This window comes from Dipteris shenzhenensis, chromosome 2 (genome assembly GCF_047967505.1).
Source record: "Dipteris shenzhenensis isolate YYH24624 ecotype China chromosome 2, Dip_SZ_1.0, whole genome shotgun sequence".
NCBI lineage: Eukaryota > Viridiplantae > Streptophyta > Polypodiopsida > Gleicheniales > Dipteridaceae > Dipteris > Dipteris shenzhenensis.
This window is the reverse complement of record NC_141597.1, coordinates 53449041-53470973: the sequence shown is the minus strand read 5'-3', so window position 1 is coordinate 53470973 and position 21933 is coordinate 53449041. Positions and strand designations below refer to the sequence as shown.

The following is a 21933-nucleotide window of genomic DNA, read 5'->3' as shown; positions in this document are numbered from 1 at the left end:
CTCCTCGGTGTCTCTGTCAGCATCTTTCTTCTTTGTCTTGCTCTTTAATCCTTCACTCTTCTCCAAAGCAACATCTCGATCTAGTAATTCTTCATAATTCTTAGTCAGATTGACTATCTCTGGCTTGTGCAAATCTACTTGAGTGCAGCCTATGATCAACTAGGCTTGCATAGACTTATCATCTGAGAAAGTGCTCAACCGATTGATAAGAGCACACATCCTTAGTATAAATTCTTGGACAGACTCTCCTTTGTTTTTCTTCAGCTCACTTAGCTTTATTCAAACATCTTCTTCATTGATCTCTTGCCTAAACCTTCCCAGAATGATGCGTCAAACATTGTATGACAATCAAGAAAGTATCCAATTGGGAATTAGTTGAACCATCTCTGAGAATTTTTTATTAAGGTACATGAGAAATAGTCCATGTATTCGTCGTTTGTTGTGGCACCATTGATGTGGCAAACTTGGAAGAAACTTTGCAAATGACTATATGGTTCTTTGTCATCAGTGCCCTTGAAGTTTTAAAAATTTATATTAATGTTGGTGCTAGACATAGATTTCTCTACTCAATAGCTCGAGTAGATAGTCTATCTTTTACTCAAAACAAATTTGCCATTCTGATTCTTGGGCATGGGCCTCCTTGGACAAGATAGTTAATAATTCTGACATTCGAAGCATTTGGTTGGCTTGATGATGGAGGATGGAGGATAGTGATGAGGATTGGAAAAATTGTTGATACAACTGGTGCCTCCTATGACCATGTATTATTGGTGTGGGGTTGCTCTGTTGGTAGGTTTGATACTTGAGTGCAGTAGTCGTATTGTTGATCTTGCAGTAGAACCTCTTGTGGATCATTTACTAGCATGTTGTTGTTGGGTGGGACTTTTATCGATGTAGCCTCTTTCTCTTGCTCTACTGCTATTGATGGAGATCTATTGGTTGCAAGTGTGCACCGAGCTATAGCATCTCTTGGGGAAATTCCTCATTTTTTACCTCCATCATAGGTAGTTCTTTTGGGGCATCCTCATTGGGCAATGTGTCATGAGGAGATGATTGTGATGGATCCCACACACGTGACAGGAGGATGTCCAGATCCTTTGGTAGCAAGGGTAGAGTCATTTCCTTTTCTTGCACCTCTTTACTGATGATTATTACCAAGAAGTGGGAAATTTCACATTTTCGGCCAAATGAACCATCGAGTTTCTTTGTGAAGAAGATGACCAAATTTTGGATCTAGTCTTGTTTTAGCTACCTCTTACTGAGCAAAACAAATGTGTGGAATGGAAGGGAGAGATTCTTGCCACACTTGGCTCCCAAGATTATGGATAGAAATTTAGCTGCTTCCTTGAGTCTAGGGTCAATGATTGTGCGAATTAGTACTCCATTCCTATGGAACTTGGTGCCCTTAGTGAGGAGAGGCTAATTTTCATGAAATTTGGCATGAGGGATATTTTGTACCTATAGTTGGGGGTGAGAATGTCCTTTGGATCACTCTACTATCGAGTATAATATTGAGTGGACTCTGATTTGGACTCTGATTTACAGTGATGGTGCTTGTGGATCCCTGGAGTGATAAGAGTGGAGAAATGCTTGGATGTATGTGGTCATTATAGGAGTTTCTTTCAAGGATTGTGGGTGCTCAAACAAAAATCCAAGTCCCCTTTTCTCTAGGAAAGCTTTTGCATCATTGGAAATTGCATACGTCAATGGAGGTGCCCACACAAACTCTAAGGACTCGGCCTCATCAATGGTCGTGCAGGCAGATGGTGACTGCAACTGCATTAGTACCTCTTTTTCTTCCATTTCATGCACTAAATCCTCCTCAGAGCTATCACTCTGAACCACCATTTCCTATGGTTGCTTTGATTGAGAAGAGGTAGACAACTAAGAACTTTGGTAGGGGTCTTGTTGTGCTGAGCCTGTGGACTCTTTCGCCAAATCTTCTTTAGCTTTGGCATTACTTCCGGTCCTACATCCATTTTGGATAGGGTGTGCCCTTGGTCACTAAACTTGTAGATTAGTTAGGATGCAAGTATGGAAATGTAAGTGTAGATTAGTGAGGAATGTAAGTGCTTGATATAGTTTTTTTTATTGATGCAATTTACTATGTGCCTATGCAAAATCGTGTGAGTGCACATGACCTAATAACTACATAGGAAGTAACTATATACTTATTTTGTTGGAATTCCATAGGGTAACTAGGTTGAAGTCAATTGGTCTACCTATATGTGTGTACATGAACATTTGCCAGTGAGTGTGCATGTAACAATCTAGTCCTAACTAAGGGAGATATAGGGTTCCCAAATCATTTATTTTGTCAGTGTTGGCTTGCGAGGTATCATGGATGAGTTGCAAGTTGTCGTAGCAGTGCTTGAGTCTTCTACCATTGATTATTAATTTGAATGGCACTCCATCCAAACTTTATAGGAGAATAGTGCAATGGGGTTGATCTTCTTGACTTTATAAGGTCCTTGACCTTGATACTTTAATTTGCCCTTGTGGACTTTGGCATCGTAGAGCAAAACAAGGTTACCTTCATTAATATCCACATCGTTGAGAATCCTATCCAACCATGCCTTCATCTTTTTTCTACTAGCATTGCATGGTAGGCTCTTAATCTCATTTTAGTATGTTTCTCAAGTTGGAGTAGTCATGTGTCTAGGGATTCAAGGTGCTCCGGTACTGCGGCTCGTAGACTGGGGATAATGAATTTTAATGGGACTACTACCTCCAAACCATATAGTACTTTGAATGGCATAGAACTTATGCTAACCTTAAAAGTGATTTTGTGGGCCCATAAGGCAGAGTTGAGCTTTTTTGCCTAGTCAAAGAATTTGGGTTCTGCTACCTTTGTGAGAATAATGCATAGGGTTTTATTGTTAGATTTTTCTTGCCCATTCCCTTGAGGATAGTAGTGAGTGCTTTTCTGGTGTACAACCATGATTCCTAAGAAAAGTTCCTGGATCACTTCATTAACAAAGTGTGTTCCTTAGTCAGAGACTATTTCCAAGGGGCAATCGTAGCATGTGATCACATTTTCATAAAGGAACTTGGTAGTACTTTTGGCATTAGCTTTGCATACTGCTTTTGCCTCAGCCCATTTAGTGAAATGACATGTTGCCCCAATGATGTGCCAGGCTTGCGTTCCTTTAGTAGCAAGATGTATGGGTCCTACAAAGTCAATTCCCCATTTTTCAAAGGGTTGTTGCACCATGACTATGGTTAGGGGATTGTAGTCTTTCCATTGGGGTTTTGCAGTTCTTTGGCATACATCACATTTTTTACAAACTCATAGGCATCATTCCACAATGTGGGCCACCAATAGCGAGCTAAAAGAAATTTTTGAGCTGTGGGTTCTCCAGCAAATTGTCCTCCTACAATGCCTTCATGTGCTTTGTGGAGTTCATATGGGGCAACTTTGATTATGAGTTTATGGGCTTCCACTAGTTGCAACTCTGGTGGCTATACTCCCATCATTAAATATCCAATGATGTTAGTACACCAGTCTGGTACATCCTCAATTTGGAACAATGTTGCATCAGGCAAGTCATCTGGACAAGTGTTGAGCATCTTTGTAGACCACTATTTTGAAATTGAATTCTTGAAGCAATAGAAGCCACTGGTTATTCTTCCTATTGTACACAGATGATTCACACGATATAGCAGTGCTTGATGGTTAGTGTAGAATACAAAATCATTTGCCAATGAATTGTATCAAAATTTCTTGACACTATAAACCATTTCTAGTGCTTCTCTTTCGGTGGTTGTGTAGTTGATCTCATCACCATTGAGTTGGCAATTGGCAAAGTAAATTGGGTAATCCTTGTTGTGATCCCCAAGTTGGCATAGTACACTTCCAATTGCAGACTTGGAGCCATCAATGTGGACATGAAAATAAATATCCCAATTGCGAGCTATGAGGATCAGTGTTGTGATTAGGCCCCTCTTCAGAAGCTCAAAGGCTTGGTCACACTCGTCCATCCAAAATAATTCCACCAAAAACTTGTATAGAGGGCAGCTATCATGGCATATCGCATGATGAATCTTATCTAGTAGCGAACATGACCCATAAATACCTCTACTCCTTTTCAATTCTATAGAGCTGGTTATTCCATGATGATTTTGATTTTGTCCACGTCGGTTGCAATTCCATGTTGAGAGACAACATGTCTCAAAAAAATCCTATGGGTGACCATGAACTCACATTTAGGGAGATGCCATATTCCATGCATTTGAGGAGAACTAATTCAAGGCACTGTAGGTGGCCTTGCTTGTTGGAATGGATGCACAAGTCATCCAAGAAGACCTGTAGGAACTTATTGAGCAAACACTTTAAAAAATTTTAAAAAAGGAGCAAATACTTGAAGGTAGTAAACATGACTCTTTGGAATGTGGTAGGGGCATTGCATAATCCAACGGCATAACTTTGTAGGAAAATTTCCCCATTCTGTTTTGCAAATGCTATTTTAGATTGATCTTTAGGATCCATTTGCACTTGATTGTAGCCACTAAATCCATCTAAGAAGCTTTAGATTTTTGACCCTGCCACCTTTTCTATTATTGTATCTATTAGGGCAAGGGATAGTGATCGTTGATGGTGGTAGCATTCACATTCTTTAATTTTACACATATCCACAACTTCTTGTTACATTTAGGCACAATCATGATAGGGGAAACCCAATTGGTGTGCTCTATCTCATAGATGAATCTTGCATCTAAGAGCTTCTCTAGCTCATCATACACCATGGTGCCATATTTAATATTTTTTGAATATGATCCACATACCTTAGGGCGGGCACCTTCCCTAATAGGTATGGTGTGTATGGCCACTTCTGGTGAAACTCCTTTCATATCTTTGTATGACCATGCTAGGTAGTCCCGGTATTCCATTCAGAGTGCCCTGAGTTTTGTTTCTTCTTCTTGGGTGAGTTGTTTCCCAATGAATACTAATTTTCTTCCTCTCCTTCGAGGGTGAGGTTGATTGTTCTAGTTTTGACTGGTCCCTCATATATCACTTTCTTGTACTTCTTACTCCCGTAGTGGCCTTGGCATTGCTATGGGGGCACTACCATCTATATAGTTCTTGAAGTAATCTGGTACTTCACAAATATCCACCTCTAATTGGTTTAATGCATGGTATCATCACTGGGAAGTATCACCATCAATACTTTTAGAACCTTGAGGCATTTTTTGGGTGTAGTGTTAGGATCGCTCTTCATTCTCACATGCGGTTTGTGCACCATAGAGGACCTTTCATAGAATATTCACACATGCATCGCCATCCACAATGTCTTGGACCTCATCATGTGCTTTATGCTGGTATCTGTGCAATGCCCACCTCTCGTATGTAACCACTAATGTTCCATAGTGCCCTTTTGTTAGGCCCCCATTATGAGGAGAAGCCATGGTGTGAGCATTGGACATTGGTAGGATTCTAGTTTTGGCACTAGATGAGGTCTCATGGTGACTGTTTGATGGTTAGGAGATGGTAGAAGGAACAACGTACTCCTTGGGGGTTTGAGGACAACGCCCCCGATCTTGGGGGTTTGGGCTCAATGCCCCCAATGGTGGGGTCCGGGGTCTACCGGTAGGCCCTGGCCTATGATAATATGCCCTCCGTTGCATGTGCGTGAGAATTCACATGTGAATTTGCTTACACACGCATGGTCGATGGTTAGTGGTCAATGGTCTTTGCTTAGTGGCAAAATTCAAGCAAACATGTGCCATAGTCCTCACACTTAGTCATGCAATGTGCTAAGTCAATATGCATGTGCCACCGCCAACCCACCAGTGTGGTGGAATCAGTCTACTATGAAGGGCTATATAAGGAGGCCACTTCTTAAACCTGAAAATCGAATGCCGATACTCCTACCTCAAGTTCGCGTCTCCATCCAAAATCTATCTAGATCGCCATCGAAGCTCTACTGGAGAGCGCACGGGTGGACAACACCATCAGTTGGATCTTATGATATGAAATTTTTATTCTGCTCTATTGTGTCTATTCTTTGGTTATTATACTATTGTTGTTGTTAAATGATCACTCTGCTGCGTCGTATTTCTATACTTTATGGGTCAAAAATGGTGATATTGCTTATGTCATCTCACTCACCCAATCGTACTGGGATGTCTATGTTTCTTCCATAGGTCGGGGGAGATTTGCTGATTCAACCCATCCCTTGAAACTATCCCAAAGGTTGGGACAATTCTATAAGAGAACTCTAATGGGGATAAAGATAGGGTAGCTCAAGATGCTTGAGAGGGTTGCATCTTCTAGTTGGTGTTGCGGAGTATTGTGGTGTGGCCATGGTTGATAGAATAGAGGCTCGATTATGGTGTCGAGACTTGGTGGAGCCAAGTCAAGGATTGGACCTTGCGCTTGCTTAGCAGCTTCAAATTGGGCTTGTTCCTTCTCCACCCATTGTTGATGTGCTCGAAGTCAAGTCATCTCCAATTCACCATCAGAATACGGAGCATTTTCGACAAGTGGATTTGAATCGAAGGTTGAAGTACTCGATGCTTCTTTGCTTGGCAAAAGAATTGGTGCTTGTGCTTTCTTTTGGAGTAGCTTTTTTGCTTGGATAGGAGTTGATTACTTGGATGCCTCTTTTTGTTGCCGCATGATGACATTTAGTTTGTTGATCAACCCCATCATGCCTATTGGAACATTAGGCTTAGTCTTAATTTGTTCCAATGCCATTGGGAACCACGCGGCTTGGGTCTCATTAGATTGATCACCTCCTACTTTACTACTCTACATGCGGCATCAAAGAGTTGAAGGAACCTCTCTGGATCATCCTGGCCATTTAACTTTGAAAGTTCAAGCTTTCTCGGGCGTCTTCTTCCATGGTTGTTGAAGTTGTTGCCAATCATTGTCCAAGTCAAGGTCATCATCACCACGATGACAATCTATCATGTTGCAGATTGGATGAGAATGAGGGTTTTGATTAATCGGAGGAGGTGGATTTGGTGGCGAGGGTTGTTGTTAATGCCGCCTGGATCATAGTTTCATGCACACTTCCCAAGTGTTGGGTTCAGTGCATCCTCCTTTGGTCCGGAAGTTGCATTGTGAGTGTTACAAGGGTTAGAGATGTGTTAGTAATTTGGGGAATTTTGTGCTAGAAAATGTGCCTAGGATTGAGTGAGAATGTGCCGGTGCAAATGAAGCATCAATCAAAGGTATGTATGGCTTTGGATGGTGGTCAAGCATATAATGGTTTTCTTTCTTTATTCTTTATTTATTGTTATATCTCTCTTTCCCTTTTGTTTTTTTGATGCATTTTAGTAAGCACTGGGCTTGCCCAAGAGACTCTGCAGGTCTTTAGAAACCCAGTATAGCTGCTTATGATTGGGCACGATGACGACATAAGCTTTGCTTTGGTTGCTAGGTATGTCTATCTTTTGTTTTTCAAATTCTTTTTTTTTGGTTAGCTCAGTTTTTTCTCTTTTGGTTTCTCTTTTATTTTCATTGTTGAATCTAGGACTTTAGAACAACAAAAATCTGAATTTGTACAATGTTATATAATTGTTTTCAATAGTTGAAAGTTCCAGTAATTTGTTATGTACTTTGTCGTTGTGTCGAGCTCTTTGGAAACTGATTTTGAAGGATTGTAGTTGCAGGGCAGAAGATAGCATGCACATTATTGGTGGGAAATTGCGTGTGTTCTTGTGCATTTACCTAACCTTTTTCTCTCGATGTCTTCCTGCGATCGTCTCTCAGTATGGGTTGGGACTTTGCCAGAGTCGGTTAGAATAATATTAAAATATAATACCTCAGCTGGTTACATATTGGAAGCATTCCAATACTTTTAGCATAGTACTTCTTGGTACTTCTAGGTTTTGCAGATGCCTTAGTCTAGGTCTGCGCCTGTGATTCTGAATTTTGACTGCAGGGGCAACATTTATTTGTTTATCCATTTTATGATTTAACTGAATCTATATGTACTTTAAGAGTGCAAGTCACAGGAAGCGTAAGCTTGATTTTGATTTAAGTGTGACCATCTTTTTGTTGGCTATGTTTACCACGTGTAGGTCCTTGTTGATTGAAATGTTACTTTTGTTTTTGGAGTTGATTGTTGTTCATTTGCAACTGTATTTAAAATTTTGACTGTCATGCGAAGTGGATTATGAAATGACTAATTGTTATAGCTTTGAAGAGAAAGCTAGTTCATTATCACTCAGTGCTCACTAATGGACACTGAACGCCTCTGCCAAATGCATTTTCCAGATTTCTGCTCAGTGGTCCCCTCTTTCATTCAAGGGGAGTCCCTACTGGATGGCCCCAGAGGTATTTGGTGTAAATCTTTTACTTCAGTTATCATTTATGCTCAGAACAAGACTTTTTGTGTGAGTAAACTCTGTAATATTTGAAGCAGCTCTGTTGAAGGTGGAAAAGTTGCTGTATTATAGGTTATTAGAAACTCAAACGGCTACGATTTTGCTGTGGACATCTGGAGTCTTGGTTGTACAGTGATTAAAATGGCCACTGGTAAACCGCCATGGAGTCAGTTTGAAGGGGTGAGGTTCTTTGTCTTTTCTATCTTTTGACAATCGTCTGACCATGGACAGCTCAGTTGTGTTCTCAACAGTTCGGCATTGATTTCCATCTAGATGCAAATTGTTACCTGTTCTTCTTTTATTTCTTTCACATCTAGCCTTTCATTACCCTTTTTCAAGTTTTCAGTTGGCTAATAAGGCTCCTTATGCTGAGCAGATAGCAGCTATGTTTAAAATCGCCAATAGTAGGGAGGTTCCTGGTATTCCCGAGTTCTTGTCAGATGAGGGAAGATCGTTTGCGCCCTTCAGTTGCTAACTTTTGGAACATCCATTTCTTAATGTTAGTGCATATCGATCCGATTCTCAACCAGGTGTATCAGGAATAGCGACTTCTGGTATACAAGGAACCATACTCTTTGCTAGAGCTGTTTTGCAGATGCACTTATCTGTCCTATCAAAACATGCTTCTTCATTCAGCTGGAGGTTGTGCTACCCTTAGCGGTATCTTTGCTGCCCTGGGAAGATCTTTTCCACTATACCATCCTTCACCTTCATGTCCTCAGTCCACTTGGGATCCTTGCCTATGGAGTTACTGCTGCTCAATAACATTGATTTCACGTATTATCATGACTTCACCTGTCCATTTCAGGATGTAATGTGTTGCTAAGCATATGTGAATGGATTCTTCCTTCAAAATTTCCAGTAACATGGCGTGTGTGTGTGCATGCCAACATGCGGGGGGGGGGGGGGGGGAGAGAGAGAGAGAGAGAGAGAGAGAGATTAACGTCCTTGGAAGGCCTCACGGGCCTATGGGACAAAGTATATCAAGAGAAGAAACTCATACAAGCCTGTGTGGGCTGAACTTTCAAGCAAAGGGCATGCTAGGGCCCTTGCTGAGTGCTATGCTAAGCTAAAGTGCTCGAGAGCTCAAACTCAAAACTCAAAACTCAAAAACTGAAAACTGAGATTCAAAATCCAAAACCCGGTGCTGTGATGGCTCTCCAGCAGGCTGCAAAGGTGTCCCAGATCTGCGTTTGTCGTCTCTTCCTGTGGCGGAGGACGTTGTCTCGCGACCTCTGTATCCAATAGGCTATGTCAAGCGTGACACCTCATCTCTGGCGGTCTCCTCTGAGGAGAGCTGAGATAGAGCAGACCTTCATCGTGTGTGCTTTCATCACTCTCTATGTTGTGTGGTCTTTGTGTCTCTGGCTCGGCAGCGTCATGTTGTTTCGCCCCTCTGGTCCACACTGCCCTCATGTCAGCTAGCTCCTTCTCCACCTCACTATGTCCTGGAGCTGACTCAAATGCATAGAAATCTGTGACATATCCCTGTGCGTGTTCAACCTCAGCCTCTTGCGGCTCTGTCGTCTCTTGCTGCTGTCTCTGTTAGAGAGAGATAGAGAGAGTACACCCAACTAAGTTGGCTTCATGCATGCAGGGTTGGTATGGCTCTCCCATAATTGTACATTCTTTGAATGCAGATTGGAGGGAGCCCTAATTGGGAAGGAGCGGTCAATTGGTTCATAAAGGCAAAGTTTACCCAGCAGCCAGTCCTCTTCTGAGAGGCACTCTGTGTATATGAATTAACCATTGTCTTTTATTATTTGTTAGTTGAAGTTGCAGAAGGGTAATATAAGTTGCTGGATCCTGAATGGCAGCTAATAGGTCTGTGTCTAAGGTTTTGGCTGCCTGGCTAGCCAAGCCAATGCTGCAACCTTGGCGAATGATGCTCTCATTTTTAGAATCAAGAGCAAGATTTGTACAATAAATTATAAACATTTTTGCATAAATGTGGAAGATATGGAATCTCTCTCTCTCTGTCTCTCTCCCTCCTCTGCTAGCTGCCTGGCTCCAGATATGCTTGGTTGGCTATGATATCATCCAAGCAGCTAGCAGAGGAGGGTCGAACATGGTGCTGGTATGCTCAGCTACAGAGATGGTTTGTAGAGCATGAGTTGACAATGGATGCACTCCCACCCTTTCAATACAGTTTGGATTGTCCCAAGTTAGACCTGTCTCGCCATGACTGAAACAAGATCATTAGAGCTGATATTGTCAAGTTGGAGACTGAGAGAACCTGGACTAGACCACATGAGCCCTTAGGGAAGAAGATGGCACACTACCAGAGCCATTTTCTTCATTTATCTCAGATGAACTTATAGCCAGGCTAGCATACATGGACACACACACGGGCTACGTAGTATTATTGGCCAAATTCGAACCTCATCACATCAGTTGAGAATAGAGACAGGGAGATACACCCACACAGCCCCTCAGGATCGGGTATGTCAGTTATGCCAGCAGCAGGAGGAGATAGAGGAGCATTACGTATGTAGATGCACGGTATATTATGAAATCCGAGGAAGATACCACTGTCTATTCAGAAAGGGATTTGGCCCACTCCGTAGGGTGATGGAGTACGAAGATAAAAAATGCTTGGGTTTGTTTTTATCAGAGCTCAAGCGACATAGAGAGACTTTGTTGGGAGACAGACAGCCGAGACCAGCCCCACCCAAGCAAAGTACACTCAGAGACTTCTTCACTGCCAGCACCTCAACTAGTTTTATGCCCTCCCCGCCATCAGAAACCCCTGGCGCCACCACCACCTTATCACACACAGGCAGATTGCCACACTCTAGTGGTGTGATTTTGGACCGAGCCATCGCCATATCCAAGTCACGGAGGCCCAGGCCCCCAAGACCCCGTGCCCGGCACCCATATCTTCATCGGATCCGTGCCATCATTGCCAAACACTGGAAACGTGTGGCACCGAGTTATGAGATCCTAGAGCTGCCCATGATTGGGATTTTTGACATAAGAAGAGTGCAACCTTTTTATTGATTAGCTTTCTGCCTATGCTGATCAATTGGTACTTTTAGTAAATACTTACTTGGTATTTCATTAGTTTTGGGTCACTTGCAGTCCCTCTGACTGTAAGTACCTTTAGTAGCTCTCAGCCTTCAGCTTATTTATTTTGTTGTTCTCTTTGATGAGACAACACTAGCAGATGTGTCAACTGTTTTAGTCTCACAGGCGGTTTGGCCTTTTAGAGACGTTAATATCTATCTATCTATCTAGCTCTCTCGTTGTGTCTTTTCCCTACTTAATGTTTAATGACACACATGTACCCTATTTGTTACATTCTGGATTTCCTATAGTAGAGCAGAACCTAACAAATTTGTTCGTCCTGTGACCGCGAGTCGTAGAGAAACTTCAGTCCATGCTGTCATATGCCTTCTTAAGGTCAAGCAGAATGACCACAAAAACCTTCTTCCCTCTACTTGAGAGGCTGACCTGGGGCATGAAGTTTCCATAGTAAGGGTTGTTGTGGTCTCTACATTACAATTTACCTATGAGGCAGGATTGGTTAATAGCTAGAGTAGGTTAGGGCAGGAATCTACTGGCCATATACCATTTGGAAGCCTATTTTGACCCAACAATGACTTTGCCTGGTCAGTCAAGTGAACAGGCATTGGCCTGGTTGGCCTGGTAAACTGTCCTGCTTAGGTCGGCCCAGCAGCAGTCTGATGTGTTGGGTTGTCTAGTCAACTAATCCAGCCACCCTATTCGGCCACCATCATGTTGGGCAGCTACTGGCAGATTGTGAGGCATTCCCTCTTGGGTATATGAAGTACATTTGGCATTTATTTTCATCACTTTTTTGGCATGCCAAAGGCAATGCCTAAGCGTTTGTTTTCCTTTCTCTCTCTATGGGGATTGTGCAAGGGTGAGGTTGTCCTTAATGCTATCATGGAATAACGTGAGAGGGGATTTAAAGGTTTTCCTAATCTAAGGGTGAGGTTGTCCCATGGCCTTTGGCATGCCTAGTGAGATTTTCACCTTGTTCTGATTGTTGTTCTTTGGAGAAGGTCCAGCGATGGTGCACTTACAAGATCCTACCAATCTTTGAGCCATGTTTATCTTGCATGAAGAGTGGAGGATCCGTGGGATGACTCTTACAAGTTCTTGGCTTCTGTGGTAGTGGAAGGTTGGAGCAAGCATCCAGTCACTCTTTGAGCCATGTCTATCTTCAGTGACTCTGATTTAGCAAGACACTTGCAAGTTCTTGGGTTCTAGGAAGCTTGGAGTAAGCATCCATTGCTTGTATGAGGTGTCTACAACAAATTTCAACATTTCCGCTTGCTTTTACTGATCTAGTCGGTTTTGAGAGCTCATGCAGAGTAGGGAAGCTCCATATTTTCCCATCTTTGTTCTGCTTGTTTGTTGAATTGGATTGCTATTGGATTTTAGTGTAGACAAGCCTCCAACTTTTTGAGACTGTTCCTGTGATCACAATAATGGGTAGAGTCTAATTTCTTGATTGAATGTCAGTGTAGTTGTGGTAGGAGTGTCAAGTTACTTGTTGCACTATACAAACCCATACTCACTTGACTGTCCATTCAGTCTGTTCTTTGCATATCATCCCTATGAGTCAGCTTTTGAAATGTGGACTCAACATTGGCTGATTCCATTTTGTAAAGCTCGTCTCCTACTTTTGAAGAGGCATTGCAAATTGGATTGTACTAGTGGAACATGAAGGTCAAAAGTTTCCTTGTAGCTTGAAAGCTTTGGAAAGAGTTTGATGGTCCTGTGACAAAATGCACTGTGTGCTGATACTGATTTTATTTAATTACTTTGAGACTTATAGATCAAAGCCTTTGGTGTAGGCCAAATGCCAACATCAGGCATTTGGAAGGACCTGCCACCTTTGGATTTTACCATGGACCGCTGATGAATGTGGCAAGACTTCTCTGAAGTTGGGGACCTCAAGAAGAAGAAAGTCGAAGAAGTAAAGCGCCATTGTGTTGAGACTCACTCTCAAATCGTTATTAGTTTGGCACAAATATCCTCGTGATCTTGGAATGCTGCTGTGTCTTCCTTGCTCGAGAGTGAGTTGCATCTAGATCCTTGTTGGATATATCATCACATACTGGTCCTTCCAGATGGTGCAAGCACCTTGGGACAATCTGAATGAGATGAACGACAAAGGATCTGGTATGGTCATGAGCAAAGGCATTGTATGAATTATGTAAGTCTTTAGCTCCCTAGTTTGGCTCAGGAGCAGCTACCTCTAGCTAAGTTGAAGCTCAGGATGGCAGGCCAGCAATTTTAATTCTTTTGATTGTTGCATTCATGGGCAGAACAATGTTTACTCTTTAGAAATATAAGGTATTTTTATGAAATCCAACGACTGGTTACTCTTTTAACGGTTTCTAGCTTAGAAGTGTCGAGCCTCGGTATTGTAGGCAAGGCTTCAATCTTGCATGGACACGTTTTGGGCTGTGATTTCTTTCATGTCGGTATATCATCCCTAGTGGGCTTGTATGGGCTATGTTGGAAAATACCTGAACATGTATTTCTAGCTTAAGTTTGTAGCTTGTGGGACATTTAGAACATGCAGCAAAAATGAATTATCCATGGGATCACAACACTTGAGAACTCTACTCCAGATGTGCATACATGCATAGAAAATGTAAACCACACCCAGTCCTGGAATAAACAACAAGTTATGGCAACCAATACCTAAACCAATACCTAAATAAGAATGGCCAACGAGAGGACCCAAGATCTTCTATACATCAAAAGCGACTATGTGGACAACGGGGTGCTGCCCACTAGTGCTGGAACTGAGGCCCCCACAAACTGCTCCTCTCAATGAAGTCTTCAGTGGCTTTGGGAGAGGCCTAAACCTCTCCGTCTGTCAGCACCCTATCTGCCAACTGCTCACTGGTTGAGCTCTTCACACTGGCTAGGGGGTACTGGAAGGCAGCAGCATCAATGTAGGGAATCCAGTTCCTGTCCCAGTCCTCATACATGCATCAAAGTACAGGTGCAACAAAGGCACCAGTAGATCCTGTGTGTGGCACAAAGGATGGTCGGCACTGTGAGACTGTCCTCTATGGTACCGCCCTAAAGGATGGACTTCATTCTGCCATGCTAGAGACAACGTATGAGAGCTGTGTACGGGTACATACTAGATGACCAGCCATTAGTGGTTGTGGAAGCCGCGTAGGCTTGTAAATGTAGCAATTATTAAGGAGTACTTTATCCATTTGAAGTAGTTGACAATCATGTAAGGGAGCTTAGGAGCTAAGCAAAGTACTTGATGAAGGGACTACTGTGAGATTAGAAATATGTGCAAAAGATTTCGAGCTTTACAATTCGCCTTAAGCTCCACAAACTCCTTTTTCCTTATAAAAAACGCTTTTTTCAAGAAGACTATGAAACATTGAAAAAATACATATATTTTAGAAAGGATATTCAAAGGTCCAGGCTCCAAATTGGAGCTTTTTGAACGAATTTCAAGAGTTATACTCAGGCTATTAAATGACTCAATAGACACGGAATGCCCTAAGGAGAGAGAGAGAGAGAGTGTGAGGGGGTGGAGAGGGTTTTTATAAGAATGGAGGTGGGAGGAGTTTAGGGTTGGGGTGGTAGTAGAAGATAAAGACTATGCTTTTTGAGCACTTTGTCTTTTGAATTTTTGTTTATCATCACTTGGTCAAATTTTGAGGTTCTCTACCTGGAGTAGTACTCCAAAAAGAATGTCATATGTTTTGTCTTTTGTAAATCACCTCTAGTCACCATATGATGTAGACCATGTGATATGTGTTTTGTCTATCCCATTTTTGTGAACCTCACACCCTTGGAACCCTTGCTAGCATGAGATCCTAGCCATAGATTTATCCTTGACCACCATGAGATGGCATGAGAAATTATAAGACTAGATCTATCCTTGACATTGCAAAAGGCAAACCCTTGAGGGGGGGTATGTTGGGATATGTGTGATCAAGGGCTTGCTCTATGGTGCATGTGTGCATCTAGGGGAGTCACATGTGTACGTGTGTGTGTGTTATAGAGACACATCTAGTGCTATGATGTGTCTAGTGTGTGACCTAAGTGATGATGTAAGCCAAAGGCCCCCACATGGGAGGTTCCTTTGATTTAGTCCAGTCCCACTAATGTAGGGGCTGATTGCCACTGATGTAGGGAAGGTGCCTTTGATCTAGGACACCTTCTCCCCATTTCTATAAGAGAGAGTCACCTCTCTCACAATCAATAGAGAACAACATTTTTGGTTACATCTTGTGCTCTCACTCCTCTTCCAAGATGCATCTATTCTATCCCACGTGTTTCTACAATATAGCCCTTTCCTTTATAATTTTTGGAAAATATACATCTTTATAATGACCACAGGATGGTGTGATTAGGGAGGCTGAGGAAAAGGCTAGAAAGGGAAAAGCAATAGTTGGAGAGGAAACACATGAGGAGGTACAAACTGAAATGCAAGAGGATAATGTGGAAATGGAGGATACTGATTACGGTGATTATGGAATTCCATATACGTAATTCACTAAACTTGAAACTCGAATGCAAAATATAGAAACACGGTTATGGGTTATCAGTGAAACATTAAAAACCCTAGCTGAAGCTATAACTAAGACAGTCGATTCTCAATCGGTATCTATTACTGAAAAGTCATCAATTCCTCCTAATCAAGTTAAGAGGTCTACCTCTCGACTTAGAGGAACCTCAAACATCCTTAAGGACTTAAAACCGCCAATTTTTAATGGGGAAGAAAAGGAGTGTAATAAAGATGCGATTAATACGTTCTTGCAAAAATGGCAAGACTTCCACCGACTTAGGAATACAAAACCTGAAAATCAAGTCATGGAAGCAAGTCTTTCCCTTGGAAATAAAGCCTATAAATGGTGGATGAGCCTTAGGGAGAGTGATAGAATTCCTAGGTATTGGACTGAGTTTGAACAAGCCTTCCTAAAAGAGTTTTTACCAGAAAATGAATTAGAAAGAGCATGGGCGGCTTGGGACAATTGCACTATGGGTAAAAACACTCTAGTTCAGTACATAGCAAACTATAGGGAGGCAGTCCTTAAGCTGAAGGGAATTGATGAATTCCAAAAGATAAGGGGTTTCATGAGAGGTCTCAAAGACACTTATAAGGTTGAGGTGAAAAGAAATTCTCCAAAGACCTTTGAGGAAGCCATTAAGTATGCCCAAATATATGATGATATGATGAGGAAATCCAGAGTTGGAACTTCAGAGCAAATAGGTTTTGTTCCAAAGTTCAATAAATTTTCCAATTTGAAAAGGAAGGGGCACTTTAAGAAGGAGTTTCCTCAGGCACCACCTAAAAAACCTCAAACACAAAATTATCCTCTCCTGAAGAAAGAGGATTATGAAAGGTCCATGCAAGAAAATCTTTGCTTCAAATGTTTGGGCAAAGACCATGCTTCTTGGAACTGCCCTAAAAATAAACCAGTGGGAGCTAAAGCCCCCAATAGACCTCCACAAAGACAAGTGCATACGGTGCAAGTGTTGCCGCTTAATAGTACTGAAAAGTACACTGAGGTAGAGGTCTATCATGAGGATAGCACCCACATGTGCTGTCTATCATCGGCAACGTGGCAGCCCACCTTTGGTACTCATGATTTAATGAGGATGCATGGAAAAATTAAGGGGCAAAGAGTAAGAGTGATGGTCGATGATAGTGCAACACATAATTTCTTGAACTACTCGTTAGTTAAGAAATTAAAATTGCATGAGAGCCCTAGTGCCCATAAATATGTGGTCTCTTTGGCGAAGGGCATTGATAAAAAAGCTTGGGACACCATGATATATGGTGTAGAGGTGGATATTCAAGGCTATCAGGATGCCTTGGATTTCTAAATCATGCATCTCGACCGAACAAATGTAGTACTTGGTTGAGAATGGCTGTATAGTCTTGGGCGTAGCTTATAGAGGAGTTATCTTAATAACTCCATTATGTTTAAAAAAGAGGATAGAGTCTTCCAGATTCAAGGAGAACATGATGTGCCTAAGTCTCCTCTTATTTGTTTGATGGAATTGGAATGACTACTACACCAAGAAGAATGCAAGGTATATCTTTGTGAACTTACTTTTATTGGTGATTTTATGTCTTCTGTTTTTGATAATGTTAAAAAGTATTAATCTTCTTTAATGATTTAATGTTTTAATCATAACAAATGCTCCAGCAACTTTCATGACACTTATGAATACTATCTTAAGGCCATATTTAGGGAAATTTTAGTATTTCTAGACAATATCCTTATTTATAGTAAAACAAAAAAAAAGCATTTGGAACATTTGTGGAAAGTGTTCCAGCTGCGTAGGGATAATTCACTCTTTGCTAAAGAATTCAAATGTGAATTCTTTGCAAAAGAAAGTGAAATACTTGGGACATATAATATCCCAAGAAGGGGTTCGTATGGACCCTGATAAAGTAAGGGCAATATTGGAATGGCCACATCCTACAAACCTAAAAGCATTACAGATATTCTTAGGTTTATCAGGATTTTATAGGAGATTCATCTAAGATTACACTAGGATTGTTGTTTTGATGATGGACCAGCTTAAGGGGAAGGGAAGCACCTTCATATGGGATGAACCTCAAAAGAGAAGTTTTGAAAAATAGTGGATCCCAATGAACCATTCGTGGTTGAGACAGATGCCAATGATTTTGTTGTTGGGGTGGTACTTATACAAAAAGGACGACCAGTGGCTTTTGAAAGCAAAAAGTTAGATCGTGCCCAACAAAATTACTCGGCATATGAGAAGGAACTATATGCTATAGTCTATGCTTTAAAAAAGTGGAGGCACTAATTATATGGTGCAAAATTTGAGATCATCTTTGATCAAGAGAGCATTAAGTGGATTTGTAATCAGCTAGAGCTTAAAGGTAGAAAAGCTATATGGCCTAAGATAATGCAAGAGTTTGATATACAATTGACATATAGGAAAGGGAAGTTCAATGTGGTAGCAGATTCTCTTAGTCAAATGCCAATTGTTAATGAATTGGGTTTTACTCAATTTCAGAATGATTTCCTAGAGTCCTTAAAGGGGAAATGTGAGTTTGATCCTCACTTCTCTGAAATATGGAAAGCAATTAAAAATAGGGATCCAACTAATCGAGAGTCTTTCACTAAGGAGTCGCATGGAAATGGTGACACACCACAGGTTGGTGATAAAGGACTCAAGTGGAAAAAATATGCTATTGAAGATGGCTACCTACTCTACAAGGGTAGAGTATGTGTCCCAGATGATAATGACATTAGGCATCAAATCCTTTTTGAATGTCATGATAGTCCGAGTGCTAGACACCTGGGAATTCAGGAGACATATGTGCTTTTGAAAAGACAATTCTTTTAGCCTAGAATAGGTAAGGACGTCCAAGATTATGTATTGAAGTGCCAAAAATGCTAGGTCAATAAGGCTGAATGCCTTAAGGTAGGAGGCCTCCTACACCCATTGGAGATTCCATCTGGCAAATGGAAAAGCATCTCTATAGATTTCATAGTAGGATTACCTAGGACACAGAGGGGGCATAACTTTGTGTGGGTAATTGTGGATCGGTTAACCAAGATGGATCATTTTATTCCTGTCAGTGAAGATGTTAAAACTCTAGAATTAGCCAGGCTATTTGTGGAGCATATCTATAGATTGTATGGGCTAACAACCGATATTGTTAGTGACTGGGATAGCAAATTTAACAGCCATTTTTGGGGCTGTGTTTAAGAGGTTGGAAACTTCATTGAATATGATCACCGCGGATCATCCACAAAGTGATGGTCAAACTGAAAGGGTCAATTAGATCATTGAATATATGCTTCGAGCATATGTAAGTGTTAGATATCAGCTCCACGTAACTATGCAGGAACCCTAGCTAACTCTACTTGTAAGCCCCCCATATGAGGAGAAGGCATTTGAGTAGCTCGGTTATCTGGTAGGTCCTGGTTTGGACACCAGATCGGGGGCATTGTTTGGCTTGATTGCTAGACGGCTTCAGATAGAGTTGGCACACTGCCAACTAGGCTACATACAACTGCAGGAAGGCATCCCTTGATTGACCGCACTGAGGGTAGACAGAGCATTTCTCGGGCAGCCCACTTTCGGGTTGCGGGGCCCGTTTGGAGCCTCAGATGATCTCGAATGGCTCTAGGCCGAATGGAGACTGTAGGGTAGTTGCTCTATTTTGCACACCGGATCTATTGTATGGTTGGTGGCCTGTTTTAAGACCGACCCCCAATCGACCATTTTGGGCAGACTGAGTCGATCACCCAATTGAGCCTAACCGACTACGACTGGTGGCTATATAAGAGCAAGCTCGTGAAGCCCATTTCATCACTGGCTATAGCAACCCTGATTCCTTAGCATCCAGCCTCCGTCTTCTACTGTTTCTAGCATGCCATCGAAGCTTCTTTCATGGGAGTGCATGATTGGGAGGTAGTGCCATCTATTATATCAGTTGTATAGTAATCAAATTTTTGATTCTCCATACTATCTTGTTTTCTCTCTTGTGTAGAGATCCTGTTATCTGTTGTGCACAGACATTGTATTATTTTCTTGCATGGTATCAGAGCTTGGACTCTAGCAAGAAGATTTGGTAGTGTGTTTCTGTTTGCGAGCAGATTGTGAGAGATGGCCCACAGCCCGCAAGATTGCGAATCCCACCGTTCGATGAAAGCGGAAAGTTGGACAGCTCTAACTATCCACTCTAGAAGTTCAAGATAAAGACCATCCTAAGTGCATACGAGCTTTGGGACACTGCTACTGGGGTGGACATGAGGCTGATTGCAAGACCGGATCTAGCCAATGCAGGACAAGAGATAGTACCAATTGCGGATGAGATTCTCACGTGGACAAGAAGAAATGCAAATGCGTTGTGTTCTATTGTTTGCAGTGTTAGTGATTCCATCATGGCATTAATTCAACATGTCACCACAGCGGAGGAGGCATGGACAGTCTTGAAAAATCAGTACGAGACCAGGAATCTGATGCGGATTCAAAATCTGGAGACTCAACTCGCGAATGAGAAGTTGTTAAGTCTGAAGCGGCAGAGAAGTTCATCACCAGGGTGAAGAATCTGCGTGATTAGATGACTGCGATTGGCATCACCATCACAGCGAGAATCTAGCACGAAGGTGCATACGGATTCTCCCACCAAAGTACGACGGTCTTGTTATGGTGCTGAATATGCAAAATAGAAATCCGCCCCTCAACTTTGAGGATTTCAGCGTGATGCTTCTGGAGGAGGAGATGCATCAAAAGATGAGGATTGGAGAAAATTTGGCTTTTTGGACCGGATCAAAGAAAGATAAGGGTAAGGACTCTAGTAACCCATCTTCTTCTGATGATAAAAAGAGAAAGAAGACGATCAGGTGCTTCTATTGCAACAAGGCACGGCATAAGTAGAATGAGTGCCGAAAGAAGATTGCAGATGAGAAGAACGGAGTAAAGAAAGAGTCTAGCAACAGAGCGCAAGTAGTACCAATAGAGCTGTTCATCGCAATTGAGGAGATTTGCATGGAGGAAGTTCATGTACCTGTGGATGAACCTTGGATCATTGACAGTGGTGCATCGCACCACATGACTAGTCGGAAGGATTGGTATACCTCTTTATAGTGGATAGGGAATGACATCCTAGTAGCACTCGCAATGATGCAAAATGTCCAGCAAAAGGAAAAGGTACGATTGCTCTCAAGTAAGATGGAGTTGTAAAACAGTTGTCCGATGTTCTTTATGTGCCAGATATCAAGAGGAACTTGTTGTCCATTTCTGCGATCACAGATTGGGACCTCAAAGTTCAATTCGATAAGAATGGTGCACAGATCCTGGATCTTCAAGGAAAGGTCATTGGTAAAGGTACACGGTGCAACAACATTTATGAACTCTCAACTTTCAGTGCTGGAGCAGATGTGAAGAACACTAAGCTGTGGCATGAGAGGTTTGGCCATCTAAACCTTATTTCTTTGAAGGAAATGCATAAAAGTGGAATGATTGCAGACCTACCAGAAATTTTAGATCTGCCCGATGTATGTGAAGCTTATATCATGGGCAAGCAGCATCGGCATCCCTTTCCTAAAGAGACCAGCAGGGCAAAGGCTCCTCTACAGCTCGTTCACATGGACCTCTGCAGAAAGATGGAGATGGAAGCTTTGGGTGGTTCCTACTAATTCATGACACTGATCGATGACTACAATAGAAGGATATGGATATACTTCCTGAAGACTAAAGACGAGGCTTTCAGTAGGTTCAAGGAATGGCATGTAATGGTCGAGAAAGAAATGGGGAAGAAGGTGAAGAAATTGAGATCAGACAGAGGTGGAGAGTTCACATCAACTGAATTCAAAAGTTACTGCAAAAGTCATGGAATCAAGAGGTAGAAACCCTCGCCACATACATCACAGCAAAATGGAGTAGAAGAATGCAAGATGCACGTCATTTGCAAAATGGGCCGACATTAACTGAAATCAAAAGTTACTGCAAAAGTCATGGAATCAAGAGGTAGAAACCCTCGCCACATACATCACAGCAAAATGGAGTAGAAGAATGCAAGATGCACGTCATTTGCAAAATGGGCCGGAGTATGATGAAAGGGAAGGGATTACTCCACTTTTCTGG

The 21933-nt window shown here is 41.9% G+C and overlaps 1 protein-coding gene and 1 pseudogene across 4 annotated transcripts; both read left to right on the top strand.

Moving 5' to 3' along the window:
- Positions 1-11334, top strand: part of LOC147904972 (uncharacterized) — a 64651-nt pseudogene extending 53317 nt beyond the window's left edge.
- On the top strand, positions 7514-8893 carry LOC147904973 (mitogen-activated protein kinase kinase kinase 3-like). Of its 4 annotated transcripts, none has more exons than XM_087397542.1 (4): positions 7514-7643; positions 8225-8284; positions 8407-8514; positions 8711-8893. In XM_087397542.1, exons 2-4 carry the CDS (start codon positions 8273-8275, stop codon positions 8807-8809), a joined length of 219 nt encoding a protein of 72 aa, XP_087253668.1. In that variant the 5' UTR covers positions 7514-7643; positions 8225-8272; the 3' UTR covers positions 8810-8893. The 4 variants fall into 4 exon arrangements, with proteins under 4 accessions (XP_087253668.1, XP_087253643.1, XP_087253659.1 ...); XM_087397517.1 differs by having other exon boundaries at positions 7514-7716; XM_087397533.1 differs by having other exon boundaries at positions 7514-7856.
- Positions 11335-21933: the final 10599 nt, after the last annotated feature.

Bases quoted from the DNA above. Each gene is read 5' to 3' on its own strand.
- LOC147904973 (XM_087397517.1), top strand. From the start codon at position 7,693: ATGTCTTCCTGCGATCGTCTCTCA. The intron at 7,717-8,224 runs GTATGGGTTGGG...TGCATTTTCCAG, and splicing joins CTTCCTGCGATCGTCTCTCA to ATTTCTGCTCAGTGGTCCCC. The intron at 8,515-8,710 runs GTGAGGTTCTTT...TATGCTGAGCAG, and splicing joins CATGGAGTCAGTTTGAAGGG to ATAGCAGCTATGTTTAAAAT.